Source organism: Genypterus blacodes, unplaced genomic scaffold (assembly GCF_046128005.1).
Source record: "Genypterus blacodes isolate CSIRO-AG114 ecotype Tasmania unplaced genomic scaffold, CSIRO-AGI_Gbla_v1 ptg000301l_1, whole genome shotgun sequence".
Taxonomy (NCBI): domain Eukaryota; kingdom Metazoa; phylum Chordata; class Actinopteri; order Ophidiiformes; family Ophidiidae; genus Genypterus; species Genypterus blacodes.
Window position 1 is genome coordinate 112,501 of NW_027467092.1, and position 15,000 is coordinate 127,500.

The 15,000-nt window shown below is 48.3% G+C and overlaps 2 protein-coding genes across 5 annotated transcripts in view; both read right to left on the reverse strand.

Moving 5' to 3' along the window:
* The window catches only part of cdc42bpb (CDC42 binding protein kinase beta (DMPK-like)), a 25,319-nt gene extending 17,474 nt beyond the window's left edge, over window positions 1–7,845 (reverse strand). For 2 of the 4 annotated variants that reach the window (XM_076137275.1, XM_076137274.1), the window contains exons 1-3: window positions 7,364–7,845; window positions 6,645–6,843; window positions 2,447–2,538 (exon numbers count right to left, since the gene is read on the reverse strand). In XM_076137275.1, the coding sequence (XP_075993390.1) occupies window positions 2,447–2,538; window positions 6,645–6,813 (261 nt within the window). In that variant the 5' untranslated portion in view covers window positions 6,814–6,843; window positions 7,364–7,845. The remainder of the gene's footprint in view (window positions 1–2,446; window positions 2,539–6,644; window positions 6,844–7,363) is intronic. The other 2 variants (XM_076137273.1, XM_076137272.1) reach the window with 2 other exon arrangements.
* A 1,127-nt stretch (window positions 7,846–8,972) lies between these two features.
* On the reverse strand, window positions 8,973–14,875 carry hsf2 (heat shock transcription factor 2). Its single transcript, XM_076137256.1, has 12 exons — window positions 14,714–14,875; window positions 14,067–14,175; window positions 13,830–13,957; window positions 13,571–13,695; window positions 13,360–13,435; window positions 13,135–13,196; window positions 12,740–12,818; window positions 12,478–12,611; window positions 12,088–12,321; window positions 11,783–11,885; window positions 11,443–11,509; window positions 8,973–11,331 (listed from the first exon to the last, which is right to left on the reverse strand). The coding sequence occupies exons 1-12, from the start codon at window positions 14,804–14,806 to the stop codon at window positions 11,054–11,056; spliced, it is 1,488 nt and encodes a 495-aa protein (XP_075993371.1). The 5' UTR covers window positions 14,807–14,875; the 3' UTR covers window positions 8,973–11,053.
* Window positions 14,876–15,000: the final 125 nt, after the last annotated feature.

Consider the following 15,000-nt stretch of genomic DNA (forward strand, 5'->3'; position numbering starts at 1 on the left):
CCATTGACAATATGAAGTCCATGAACCAGAGTCCCTGAGGTGAAGCTGCAGTCAAGTCCACTCAGGTTGATTTAGAAAGAGACAACACACAGCACAATAAGTCAACTGAGTTTAGTGAAGAGGTTAATGAAAGCAACTTAAGGTGCGCGCGCGCACACACACACACACACACACACACACACACACACACACACACACACACACACACACACACACACACACACACACACACACACACACACACACACACACACACACACACACACACACACACACACACACACACACACACACACACACACACACACACACTTCCTTCACAGTGTGACCTCATTAAGAAAACAAACTCCAGTCTCTCTCTCTCCTTATATAGATATAAACTCACTCCTGACCTGATTCAACCCCACACACACACACACACACAAGCACTGTGTGTGTTAGGTGTCATTAACTCACTGGTCTGCTCATTAATCAAATCAACATTATATCCTGATGTTGTCATGACAACTTTCAAGTGATCGATGTGTCATGGAAACGCTTGGTTGTATTTTGAGTCAAGTTGACAGAGAAGTGAGACATAAATGTAAACATGTTTGGAGGTGAGGGCAGGGCGGGTTTGGTTTGTGTTGAATTGAAGGAGAGAAGAAGAAGTTACAGCTCTACAGACGTCCCAGTTTATAAAGGTCATATACCAGATTAACTCTAGTTACTATGGTAACTGTAGCTCCTGTTCTCATCAGCTGAGTCCTGTTTGTCTGAATGCTCGTAGTAGAACATGATGAGGCTCATTTCTCTATCAGAGACCAAACATGATGAAGAGCTGCTCCATCTGCTCATCATTTCATCAAACATGGTTCTGTGTGAAGCTGGCCACAGAGCTGCAGGATACAGAGCTGCTGTGGAGCCGCTGCAGAGCGATTAAAGCTCATCTGAACTGCTGCTCAGTGAACTCTCACTCCATGAAAGGTTTATCAGACGTCTCAGGGGAGGAACCATGTTAATGACTGACAGGGTCAGAGAGCACACAGTACTGATTAACAAGGGAGACAGACAGACAGGCAGGCAGGCAGACAGACACAGAGACAGGCAGAGAGACTGAGTGAGAGAAAGACAGAGAGAGACAGAGGGACAGACAGACAGAATGTGCTGCTCAGTGAATGATGGAGTTAAAGTGTGCAGGTGTTAATGATGACATCATTCATGTGTTAGCACTCTAATAGAGAAAATATGAAATATATTGTTCCCAAAGTGAGGAGACTTTAGGTGGACAGAATGAAGCTCCTGTTAGAGACACACACACACACACACTGCTCCCTCTCTGTGCTTGATGTTCACTTGTGTGTGGCTGATCTTTAATATTGGCTGTATTTCATTGAAACAAAGTGACTGCTGTGTTCTTCATAACAAAGCTCTGAGTTGTTGTTTTTGTTGGGATCACTTCTGTTATTTATCCTTTCATTCTTCCTTAATGACGTCAAAATGCAAGAAGCTGAAAACTTTCCACCATGTTTGATAGTGAACAGGATGATGTCATCTCTTCTAGACAGATCGCTTTGTGTCGCTCTGTCTCATGCCACCTGAGGGGTTCCAGCTGAAAGAAGGCAGGAAAGCCTGTTTTAGCCTGTTTGCTTCCTGTCTACTTCCTGGAAGCCGGGCTGTTCCCAGGACAACTTCCTGTTTTCTGTGCTTCAGTAGCTGCTCCTCCTTTTGCTGCTCTGTAGGCAAACATCACCTCTGTAGCCACTCTGGGGCCGACTGGGACACGCAAACTTTATCCTATCCTTTATCTGGAGAACATTATTATTTACATTATAGTGACATTTATCTGGCAAATTAGAGTGAGTCAAGAGCTCTGGGCTGCTCTGGGCTGCTCTGGGCTGCTCTGGGCTGACCTCGACCTCTGCCCCAGTGTGTGTGACTACACTCTTACTAGATGGCTGCAGGTGAAGAGGAGTGTGAAGCCACCTCCACACTGGTCCAGATACTCTTCAAACCCTGTTTAGGTGTAAAAAGCATCTTGTTTCCTCAGCATATTAGAGAAGTGGGCCGCCAGCATGACGCCACCTGTAACGTCGCCTGTAACGTCGCCTGTAACGCCGCCTGTAACGCCGCCTGTAACGCCGCCTGTAACGCCGCCTGAAACGCCGCCTGTAACGCCGCCTGTAACGCTGCCTGTAACGCCGCCTGTAAACGCCACCTGTAAACGCCACCTGTAAACGCCACCTGTAAACGCCACCTGTAAACGCCACCTGTAAACGCCTGCTTTCCCTCCTGCTGGGCCGCTCTGGTCTAACAGGGCCCAGAGGTCCACAGAGCAGCTTTTCACTCTAAAAACACGTGTGTAAAGTGTATCTATGTCAGGGCACAGACGAGTGACGTCATGGTTACGTAGTAAGACAGAATCCTTCCTAGCCAAAGACTGAGACCTGATGAATATTATTCTTACCTCTCCAAAAGCTCCCCGGCCAATCACCTTCAGCATCTCAAAGTCATCTCTGTGGAGCCTCATGTTCTTCACTGTGGTGGTGAAGGGTTTCACTGAGAACACACACACACAAGTCAGGATTACAGGGAGGTGACATGATCACACAGAATAGGAGCAGAAACACAGCAGCAGCTTCAGTCAGTGGTACTACATCCTGTTTAAGGAGAACCCCCCCCCAACATAAGCTGAGATTCTACCAGAGACAGACACAATGTTCTCTGAACACAGAGGGCACTAGGACCCAGCAGTGCTCAACTCATCTTTTATTTATCTTTGCTCTTATCTGGGTCAACACACACACACACACACACACACACACACACACACACACACACACACACACACACACACACACACAGTGGTGAGAGCTCCACAGTCATATTGTATCAAAACTAATCACTCAATCATGATTGGATCCATATTGTAGCGTTTCATTTGGTCACATCTGACTCTGTGTGTGTGTGAAGCTTTCCTCCCACTCGTCTCTCCATCTGCTCCTCCATAGACGGTGCAGGTTCCATCCTGTTCTTCAAACCGCACAGGGCTCAACACGAGAACCAGCAGGAAGTGTACACAGACAGACAGACAGACAGGCCTCAGTGTTTACACAGACAGCACAACAGCTCGCAGGTTTGACTGGAGCTCAACTCAACACGCCCTCATAACCGTCACTCGTCTGAATGGCACAGTGATCATGCGACACACAGAGACGTTGTGTGTGTTGTAATGTAACACACACACACACACACACCTTCACAGTCCAGTATGGGTCTGCTCTATGCTCCCCTAGGCCCAGTTAGCCTCCGTCCATTGAAGCCATGGAAGAACCTCTTCTTGGACATTAACCCTTCATTAGAACGTCCTTGGTGTCCATAAGAACCCCCAGACCTCTTTGTGTGTGTGTGTGTGTGTGTGTGTGGGGATTTGAACTTTGTATGTGTTCCTTCCACTAAGTGGAGAAGGGTCTCCCTGCTCTCAGACCTCATGACATCATCATCATGACATCATCACATCAATGTCTCTGTAAAAGGATGAATGCTGAGGCTGAACTATGTAGGACATTTTTGTGGTCATGGTGATAAGTCTGTGATATCAGTGAATGACCCTTATAAAGACGTGACCTTTGACCCTCAGCCGTGCGTCGCTTATCGAGGCGACGTGCCACAAATCAGAGTTACTTTAAAGTAAATACACTTGATTTACATGGACCTTCACACACTGGGCTACACTACACACACGTGATCCCATCACAGCGACAGGAGTGTGTGTGACCTTGAATGACCCCTGAAGTCTGTTGGGTCCACACTCTGCTCTACTTGTGCTTCTATTTTCTCGACTGACAGCAAGCAGCATGTAGGCTAGCAGCAGAGGGAATCAATCTGCACAGACACCAAACATGTCACAGCACCTAGCTCTGCATGTGTGTGATGTGCTTTACACATCATTCAGGGTTTGGTAGTGAAGACGGCAAAAAGTATTGATCTTTTGTTGATATTAGATATATATCTGGATATTATTGATGATGATGACCTCACAGTTCCCTGCGTTCTCTGTGCAGTACAAGTACACACAGTACACACAGTACACACAGTACAGTCCAAGTACAGAGTTGTTAATCATGCTGTCAGATTTCTTAGCCTCCAGCTTTGGTCACTTCCTACTTTATTCAAAGGCCACAGTTTGATCTGAACCGATCGACTGATCAGCTCAGAAAGCTGTTTGTCTTTGCAGCCTCTCTGAAGAAGCTGAGGAGGCCTCTTCATCAGGTCAGTGTGGAGGGAGGAGCAGCATGTGGAGCTTCAGAGCTTCATCAGCCTGGACAGCATGGAGGTCAGGTGCCTCAGTGTCATCATGTAATGGTTCATTATTATCACTAACCCTAACCCTCAGCAGAGCATCAAGCTCCTCTTATCCAGAAAAAGAGCTTCACAGAGAAGAAGAGAGGTAAACAGAGCTGCAGGTCTGCTCTCCTCTGGCCCAGGCTGATAGAGCAGCAGCACATCTCTATATCTTTGAGGTTCAGGCAGCACATCCATATGAAAGCCTCCATGTTCCCGTGGTGACGCTGATGACGGGAGACGTTTGTTCAGTCAGCAGTCTAACCAGTCTGACTGTACTTACAGGGTTCACACCCCACGCTCATTAAATACCACACACACACACACACACACACACACACACACACACACACACACACACACACACACACACACACACACACACACACACACACACACACACACACACACACACACACACACACACACACACACACACACACACACGCTCAAACACACACACACACCCCCACACACACACACCCCCACACGCACACACCCACACGCTCAAACACACACACACACACACCCACACACACACACACACCCCCACACACACACACCCACACGCTCAAACACACACACACACCCACACACACACGCTCAAACACACCCACACCCATACACACACCCACACACACACACACACACACACACACACACACACACACACAGAATATGAATCCATTACACATCTATACATATATATCTATACATACATACTGTATATCCAGTGGTGGAGCCCTGGCAGGTGGACTCACTCTATTCATTCATATATAAATGCGGTGCTGGGGGTGGGGCCTGGTCAGAGGCGGAGCTTCAGCGGCCTCCACATTTATCTATCACGTTTTTATTCATTCATTCTCTTTCCCAGTGAAGCAGATCCACTGAGGGTCCACTGAGGGTCCCAGCAGTCCCAGAGCACATAGGCACACAGCTGGTCTGTGCTGAAGTGTATAAAACTGAGCTGGAAATGAGATCTAACATCTATCTTCATCTGAATCAAGGTGACAAACAGTGCGATTGTGCTGAACACAAACACAGATCCAAACGGCAGGTGGACTCACTTTATTTAATCTGAAGCAGGCCGGGCCAATCCAGGCCAAAGCAAGCTTAAAAAAGCCAGTTCAAACCAGGCCAAAGCCACTGTAAGCAGGCCAGACAAACCAGGCCACAGCACAGAGCCTCTGCAGGAACATAGACCTACACCATATAGAGCACTGATGAGTCTACAGCAGCTCATCTGAACTGTACATTTGTACTCATCTCCTTTACAACCCTTAGGCTTCATTCTAAAGTCAGTCCAGCTGCACCAGGACGTGGTCTGGGGTCCAGAACACTCTACATGAACCTTTGTAGAAGCTGCTCTGTCCTGGCAGCTCATCATTCTTTACACCATCTCCATCAGCAAGCACACTTACAGACCTTCTGCACTGACTGTCTCAAAGCTTCAAGCCCCCTAGAACCCCAGAGGCCCTCCAGGGAGACAGCAGCCTTGTTTCACGCAACAAACACACATCAGTGACATCTAAAGCAAGATACAACAAACTGGAGCATTGTAGTGCAGATGTGGCGGTGCTGACGGTGCTGACGGTGCTGACGGTGCTGACGGTGCCGGGTCACGTGGCACAGTGAGACGTGATGTTCAGTTTCTGTGTTTCACAACATTACAGCAGCTTCAGTCACTTCAACATGTCCGATGGAGTAACACCCCCAAAGAACTGTGAAACCTCGTTCAAATCCACTAGAACCCCCTCATGGAGCCCAGAGGTCTCCACTGCAGGATCCACTCAGATGCACCTCAAGAACAAACAAATCTTTGAAAGAAGCCAGCAATGCTCCATCTGATCCCATCTGCCTCAGACCCAAATAACCAGCTTAAAGTCTACTAGAACCATGAACCACCGCACAGAGCAGTCAATCTACACCCATACAAGTCCATGAGAAGCTCTGATGGAACCTTGTAATCTCCATAAAGCTGGTAGAACCTCCAAGGCAATTAGAACCCTCTCCTGGTTCCTTTGAAAGTGTTCTGCTAGAATTTCCTCAAGGATTCCTGAAACCTTGCAAACCAATGAGAACTCTCTTAAGGTCCTGAACTTCAACTACCAATCTCTATGGAAGTTCACCTTACAGACCACTTCAACACTCGCATGGACAACTGAAACTGTTAAGACCCTCTTCTACAATCACCTTAAAGTCTACCTGACCACTTGTAGAGAGACCCTGAACCTCCAACGTCCACCTGAAACTCTACCAGGACAGGAGCCCCAGTGAACCTCCACCAGCTCTGCTGTGCAGACTGACGTGACATTCCTTACCCCACTCCAGGAAGTCGGTGACGTGCTTCTCCCTCTTCAGCGGGGAGTTGCTGCACTCGGTGTAGAGGCAGAGCAGCAGGTCCAGCAGCGTCTCCATGCTTAGACTACCTGCCACCTTCTGCTCCAGCAGCAGCTCCTCCAGCTGCTTCAGACGGGTCTGAGCCGACATCCTGAGCCCCCAAACCAGCCGCAGGTCCTGCTTCAAAACACAACACGGCGGTTAATGCAGAGCAACTCAAACACACACCAACACATGCAGAACTCAACTAAAGTGAAGCTCAAGATTAAATATGGGAGGAAACGGAACTCTAGATTGCATTTTTGAATATGAACACCAACATCAGGCTGAGACCCACTGATGACACACAGGGTCACAACACTGTGACGTCTCACTTGATTTGTTTCAGATTTAAGTTGTTTTTTGATGACATTTTCCACATCCGGATTTGTGGGCTTTAAATCAAACGTTACATTATCAGTTTCAGGCTGAAACACGGAGGCGGAGTCTGTTTGGCTGATACACAGCTGAGTGTTTTTACGGACAATCTTTGTATTTATAATGTTTATTTAGTCGTAAAAAGGTCAAATCCAAACTACATGATGGAGGTCATTAAAGAACCCTTAAAGTCAAGTGTAGCTGAAGTAAAGTGTGACTTTAATCTGCAGTAATAGTTTGAATCGATCACTTTGTAATCTCGGTTTGTAATCAGTCAAATCACCTCAGAGCCGCGCGAGCGCAGCTAACTTAGCTAGCCGCCTCGTTAGCTCGGGAAGAAGATTCCCGACATTTTGGGTCGTTTAGTCGTTATTTCTTCACAATGTCTGCTTCGGTTCCCGTCCACTCGTCGTTTGAAGCGTCGGTTCGCCTCCAGGTCCGTGTGGCCACACAGCACCACCGCTTTAATTCACACAAATCTGGACTTTCCTCTCAGATCGGGACGTCGTCCAGCCCGTCGCCTCTGTCGTCAAGCTGTCCGCGGCTCCTCCGCTCGTCCCGGCCGCATTATGGCCTCGGTAACCTGATCAAACCTTCCGTGGGGTCCGTAAATCGTAGGAAACCGAGCGAAATGCGCGTCACGGTTTGTTTAGCAGAAGATCCGCGGTGTTCTCGGTAGTTTCCAGGCGGGTTGCCGGTGTGGCGGATCAGCAGGAATATGGCTGAATCCTGTTCACCTCCACTCCAGCAGCGGGAAGCTCGCGGCAACTCGGCCACACTTCCGGGCGGACTGTTTTTCTGAATAAACTTTAAAACTTTAAACTTTCTGAAGTATCATTCTTACATTATGCAGTCACTTAGATAGATGGAAAGATAGATGTACAAATATATCTGTATATATGTATAGAAATTGAAGTATACTGTAGTTCACAGAAGACAAAACACACAATAGATAATGAATACAAAAGAAGCATAGAAAAGAACTAAAAACATAAAAACACTCGACAGAGAAAATTCAGTGAATTCATGGGAATTGATTGTTTTATTTTGGAGAGTAAAATTGCTGTTCCGGATGTGTATCCCTATAGGAATGTTTCTCTGGCTTTCTCGCTCTAACATGACGTCATACCGTGATTGACAGGAGCCGGGAGCAGCCTGGCACTGCCCTAACCAGCAACAGCGCTCACTGGCGCCCCCTTCTGTCACATAGCGGTAATATCGGGATCAAAGATGAATCCTCACTAACTTGTGTCATTATTTTACGGTCTTTCTTGTCAGAGCCTAAATGCTGCAGTTTCCAGCCCGTTGCTATGGTTTTAGGTGGTGGACGAGGCTAAATGTTGGTTTACACTGAAAAAAATTGTTGCGGTTTTCTTAGTGCTTGGATGAAAGTGGATGATTTTCTGCTCATTTGGTGCTGAGCTGAGTCACGGAGCTCCAGAGCTGTAAGTGGACACCAGATATCTCCAGCAGGATACAAGTTAGAGAACAACGTGAGTGACCCAGTTCATGAGCTCAACATCAAGAGAATCACTTAGAGTGTTAAAGCTCTGGAGATCTGACCCGCCCGCTGACCGTGGAGGTCAGGAGTGTGTCATGTTGACTGAGGAAGTCTGAGGAGGTTTGAAGTTTGGATGTTTGCTTGTTTCACAGGCAGGAAGTGCAACCCGACCCTGTTGGCCATCATCGGGCTCAACAGCACCACCTCAGGTCAGAACCAGGCGGTGCAGTGCTGGGATGCACAAATCTCAGGCGTCGCCACAACCTTACTAAAATGATAGGGAAGACATTTTATTGAATATGTGGAGAAATTCTAATTGAATGACAAAGGCAAAAATGAATTTGTGATACGACTTAAAAACTGAGGAACAAAAAGGAACCAAACATGAATGTTTGTGATCACTTCCTTTATTAGAAGAATCGTAATAGAAGACTGCAACATGACAGCTGAGTGGATGTGGGGAGGTCAAAGGTCACAGACGCGCCAAGGAGTGACCTCCGACACTACAGAGAACAGACATGTCACAGGAACGTTTGTACTGAGAAACAAGAGGAAAGCAGGAATGCTGAAATCATCACCATGACAACAGGAGTGACCCGGCCTCCCACACAAACTTTCACGCTCTGAGTTCTGTCAGTACATTAACATGCGTGTGATTCATCATGTCTGACCATGAGCAGAGACACAGGATTTCCTGCTCACTTTGGCTCAAATGCTGCATGAGCCAATGGAACCTGGGCAGCAGGCAGACTGCTCAGGGATTTGTCCTGTAGTTTTGACGTCACGTTACATTCTGGTTCTGTATGACGTTAGAATATGTATCAGCGTATAAATCCTTTTAGGGCCTTCATCACAGTCCAATCAAAGTGCATGTAGACGTACCAGGTGACATTTATAAGCTCACATCTTTGTTCTTCTCATTTTGTGTCACAGCTCTGCAGACTTCACAACAAAGTGATGTGAGCTCGTGGGTCAGTTTGTGTGTAGATCCTTTCCTCAACCAGCAGGGGGCGAGACCAAGGCTGAACATGAAATAAAACCCCATCTTCATCGACGCGGAAACGTGATGAAGATGAAGCTTTAGTAATTTGCGATGCATCGCAGCACCGCCACAAGGGGGCAGCATTTCACCCTGTTGAACATTCAACTGGGCCTAGAACCAGAATGTGATTCATTCATTCAGCTGCAGGTCTGCTCCCCTCTGGACCAGACAGAGCGGCAAACAGAGCAGCAAGTCTGCTCTCCTCTGGACCAGGCTGATAGAAACCAGCAGAACCTCTCCACTAAAGGTCAAAGGTCACATGGACACAAACACTGAACACCTAAAGGAAATTTCCTGTAAGCACATCTGAGCTGAAGTTAGACTCTAATACATGTTTGGAGAAATCAAGACAGACTGAACCATCTGACTGAGGGACTGAACCATCTGACTGAGGGACTGAACCATCTGACTGAGGGACTGAACCATCTGACTGAGGCACTGAACCATCTGACTGAGGCACTGAACCATCTGACTGAGGGACTGAACCATCTGACTGAGGGACCGAACCATCTGACTGAGGGACCGAACCATCTGACTGAGGGACTGAACCATCTGACTGAGGGACTGAACCATCTGACTGAGGGACCGAACCATCTGACTGAGGGACCGAACCATCTGACTGAGGGACCGAACCATCTGACTGAGGGACTGAACCATCTGACTGAGGGACCGAACCATCTGACTGAGGGACTGAACCATCTGACTGAGGGACTGAACCATCTGACTGAGGGACCGAACCATCTGACTGAGAATGTAGAAGCAGAAGTATGCAGACAGAATCTAAGTGGGGTTCAAATTTTAACATGTGTTTCAGGTTGTGTCCCTCAGTGTGCAGGATGTGATGACAGACAGCTGAACATCTGCACAGCCACAGCGTTCCTCAGACGCCGCTCTATCAGCAGGAAGCAAAGCTGCAGGTTTGAGGTGAAAAAGGCTCCAGGAGATGTTTATGAAATGTTTCAGCTGCAGAACAGAAAAGAAGCAAAAGAGAAAGACGTATTTACAGAGGTCAAAGGTCAGGCTGAGGTTCATCTCATCCTCATTTCCACATTTGAGTTCGCAGACCCAACAAGCCTCTTCCTCTTCATCATCTTCTTCCTACAAGAGGCCAGGCCGGTTTGTGTGGAGGGACGGAGACATTGAATGATTAGAGAGTAGATTGATTCAGAGACAAAAGGCAGGAAGGACTACATGGATCAGGCAGGATTGGACACACATCAGTGTGTGACATCCAAGAAGACGTCTGTACAGAGACCTGCATCAAGAACTTCTGTTGACCTCAGAGAGCTGCAGGTTAAGGACGTCTAGAGGCTCAGCTGATGACCTCAATGAACACACGCCATCTGTCTGAACTCAATCCAAAGGGTCAGAATGTGGGTGGGGCTCCAGACTCCAGGACCTCTGCACACCGACAGAGCGGCTGTTGGATCTCAGACTGCGTCCAGCTGAGCGGCAGGACTCAGTTCACACAGGTAGAAGAGCGTTTCCTGACTGGCCTCGGCCTCTGTCAGAGGCTCCAGGCGGATGAGGGAGGAGCGAGGGGGTCGCTCCGCCTCCAGGTCGCTCCCCAGCAGCTCTGATGGCTCCGCCTCACCTGAGGTAGACTGGAAGGAGGAAGTGGAGGAGCTGGCGTCCAGATCTGTAGTGTGGGTGCAGCCATCAAAGAAGGCCACCAGGGGGCAGGAGGTGAACTGGATCAACTGTTTATCTGAGAACACACAGAGAAAGGTCGGTTTCACACACACACACACACACACACACACACACACACACACACACACACACACACACACACACACACACACACACACACACACACCTGTGTTGTGTTCGTGCCCTTTGCCTCTGATTGGCTGTGCTGTGTTGTCTCTGCAGGCCACGCCCTCCTTAAACACACACACACACAGTAACCCAGATTAACCCTTTCACATACTTACAGGACTTTACAAACTTTTCTCTGAATGTTTGGTTGCTGAATCTGTGGAGACGATAATGAAGCTGCTGCCTGCAGTTCCCAACATGTCCAGATGTGACTGACAGGAAGTGTAACCAAGCAGCAGCAGGTGAGGTGGTTAGTTGTGTTCTAGTTCCAGCCTGACCCCGGTGACCCCTGACCCCACTGACCCCTCCACCCTAAAGCCAGCAGCTGTGTGTTCTACCTCCAGGACGTCCACATCCACACCAAACTGTTTTCCATACAACATGGCCTGGAAGTCCTCCAGACTGCAGTCGATGCTGTCCAGATAATCCATCAGCTCCATCCTGGTGGAGCAACAACAAGAAACCATCACCATGGTTACGCACAGGAGGCCACAGCTACATCAGAACAATCCAAACAATCCAACACTCCATCAGAAACGTGAGGCTGATGGACACTTCCCGCTCTCCTGACAGGAGGAGGAGTTTAGCTGTTGATGTTCCTCCTCAGCCTCACACAGAGAGGAGCGCAGGATGTGGCACTTACTTTCCCAGCAGGTTGATGTTCTGTGAAATGGCTCCGTTCTCTTTCAGGATGGAGTCCATCATCTTCAGAGGGTCTTCCAGGCTCAGGCTGGAGGCTTTGTTCAGCTGCATGGCGCCGCCGTCCAAACAGAAGCTCCTATGGCTCTCGTCCGTCAGTTTGGCGTCGTCTGTGCCGTCCGTCTCAGCTGGCGGCAGCGTGCAGCTCTCCAGGTCCACTCCCACGATTTCTACATCACTGAGAGGGAGAAGAGGTTTAACATGCCGACATCACAACAGACCTTTGGTTCCAGTGTGATGATCCGGCGGCTGCCTGGCCTGATCATGTGACTGAACAGCACACGTGTGAACTGAAATGGTTCCAGACCTCTGAAGAATAAGGTCAAGCTCTAACCTTTGATCAGGAGCCCTGGACGAATCAGCCGTGACCTCAGCCGTGACCTCAGCTTCATTCTCAGTCACGTCACAGATGATGAGGTCATCTGATGTCTCAGAACTCTTCACGCCGCTCAGACTGGTGACAGAAGACTGAACAAGAAATGATGCGTCAGACCCACCAGACCCTCACAAGAGCTGAGGCTGTGTGTGTGAGTACTGTGTGTGTGTGTGTGTACTGTGTTTGTGATTGATAACTGTGCACGCACACACACACTGACCTGCTCCACACACACTCCGTCCTCATAGATCTTCTGGATGTATTTGGTTTTCTTCCCGTTGCTGTTCATTAAAATGGGCCTGGCAGAGACAAACAGCAGCTCACACACACATTGACACATCCACAGAGTCAATACAACCAGAAAGTCAATACAACCAGAGAGTCAATACAACCAGAGAGTCAATACATCCAGAGAGTCAATACAACCACAGAGTCAATACAACCACAGAGTCAATACAACCAGAGAGTCAATACAACCACAGAGTCAATACAACCACAGAGTCAATACAACCAGAGAGTCAATACAACCACAGAGTCAATACAACCAGAGAGTCAATACAACCACAGAGTCAATACAACCACAGAGTCAATACAACCACCTGAAGGTCAACTCACCTTTTACGTTTTAGATTTAGAATCTGGTTGTTCTGCACCAAAGTGACAATGAAATGGATGAGCTGGAGAAAAAGACAAAAACATGACCGATCAATAGAGTACACACAGAGCAGCCGAGCACACAGAGCAGCTGTACACACAGAGCAGCCGTACACACAGAGCAGCCGTACACACAGAGCAGCCGTACAACACAGAGCAGCCGTACACAGAGCAGACTTGGCTGACCTTCTTGATGACCTGTTGCTGGTGGGCGTGTTTGTGTCTCAGGTCAGAGATTCCTCTCCACAGAGCCTCGTTCTCCCTGAAAGACAAACAGGACATCTGAACATGAAGCTACAGACACTCTGGACCTTTGCTCTCAGGTCCGTGTCAGGTGGTGAGAGCAGAAGAGACGGAGCAGGAGCTGGCGTGTCCGAGCGCCGGGCGCCACACGCACCTCTTCAGCGCTGCCAGACGGGCGTCCATGGTCTCCTGCTTGGTGTGGACAGTTTGGACACTGGCCAGGATGTTGCTGAGGTCTTCCTGTTTGATCTTACTCTCCTCCGGCCGAGTGTTAGAAACCTGAAAGGGTCAAACCAAAACCTTTACGTGTCTGACTGAGCCGTGCTGCTCGATGACATGGTTGCTATGGAAACACAGTGCCATGTACGGTAACACAGTGTTGTTCCTCATTCCAGTCTGAGTCTCTGCCTCACCTTCCTCTTGATGAGGTCCAGCAGCTCAGCCTGTCCTTGTTTGAAGTGGGGATGCTGGAACTCCACTGGGCCGTCCTTCTCCTGCTTCACCAGCCCCGGGTCCACCTGCAGAACCTTACGGAACCCATCTGCGTGCACACACACACACACACACACACACACACACACACACACAGGTGAGCACACACTCTGACTGCTCTGCCTCTGAGCTGCTGCAGGTGAGTGAGGAGGTCGTACACATGTTGAGCTGACGGATGAAGCTGGCCATGTTGTTGTGCTTGAAGAACCGGGGCAGGACCTCTTTAGCAAAGCGCCGCTCGTCCAGTACCAGGAAGCTGTTTCCCTCCTGGAAGAAGCAGAGAGATGCTTACAAATGAACACACACACACACACACACACACCCCCCTTCCTTCTCTTTGATACATTACGTCCAGTAACAGACAACTCTTTGCTCGTGTGTTTGTAATATTACGATTAAAGTAAGTAGTAAGTTTAGTTAGTTTAAATCTTTAAAAAAAAACTCCGGACTGTAGACAGAATAGAACTTCCTGCTCCCTAAAAATTAATCCCACCAATTAATCATAAATATTATATTTTTAACTCATTAATATTTATATTTGTCTTGTCGCTGAATGAGCTCAAGTCCAGAAAGTATCGATCTGTTTGTCTCCGTAAAGTTCGGCCTCAGCAGCATAGAAACATTAGGTCCTTGGACATTCAGAGTTTCTCTGCGCTCCGTTACTTTTTACTGTTTAGCAGCTAGCTCGCCTGCTAGCAGCTAGGTGCTACTGTTTACTAGAGCTCTGTGGCGCTAAAATAGGTTAGCTTAGCCTAGCAAGCTAACGGTGATGCTACAGCCAGGCTAAGCTCGCAGGCTAAGATACCTGGCTCCAGCATATTAACTCCTTCGTGTCCGCGTCCTCCAGCAGCGTCCACAGTTTGGAGAGGAAGGCCGGGACGCTCGCGCTGAGCTTCATTGTCTTCAAACAGAGATGCAGAGTTTAATGAAGAAGACACGAAGAAGTGAGCCGCTCACCGGAAATAGACTGGCAACTTCCGGTTACAGGAGGCGGAACTGATTGGTCAGATGCTGATTACGCAAGAGCCTCCCCCGTGAAGTCACACGCGAATAAGTGAATACAAATAAATCAATAAAAGTAAGCAAAGATGG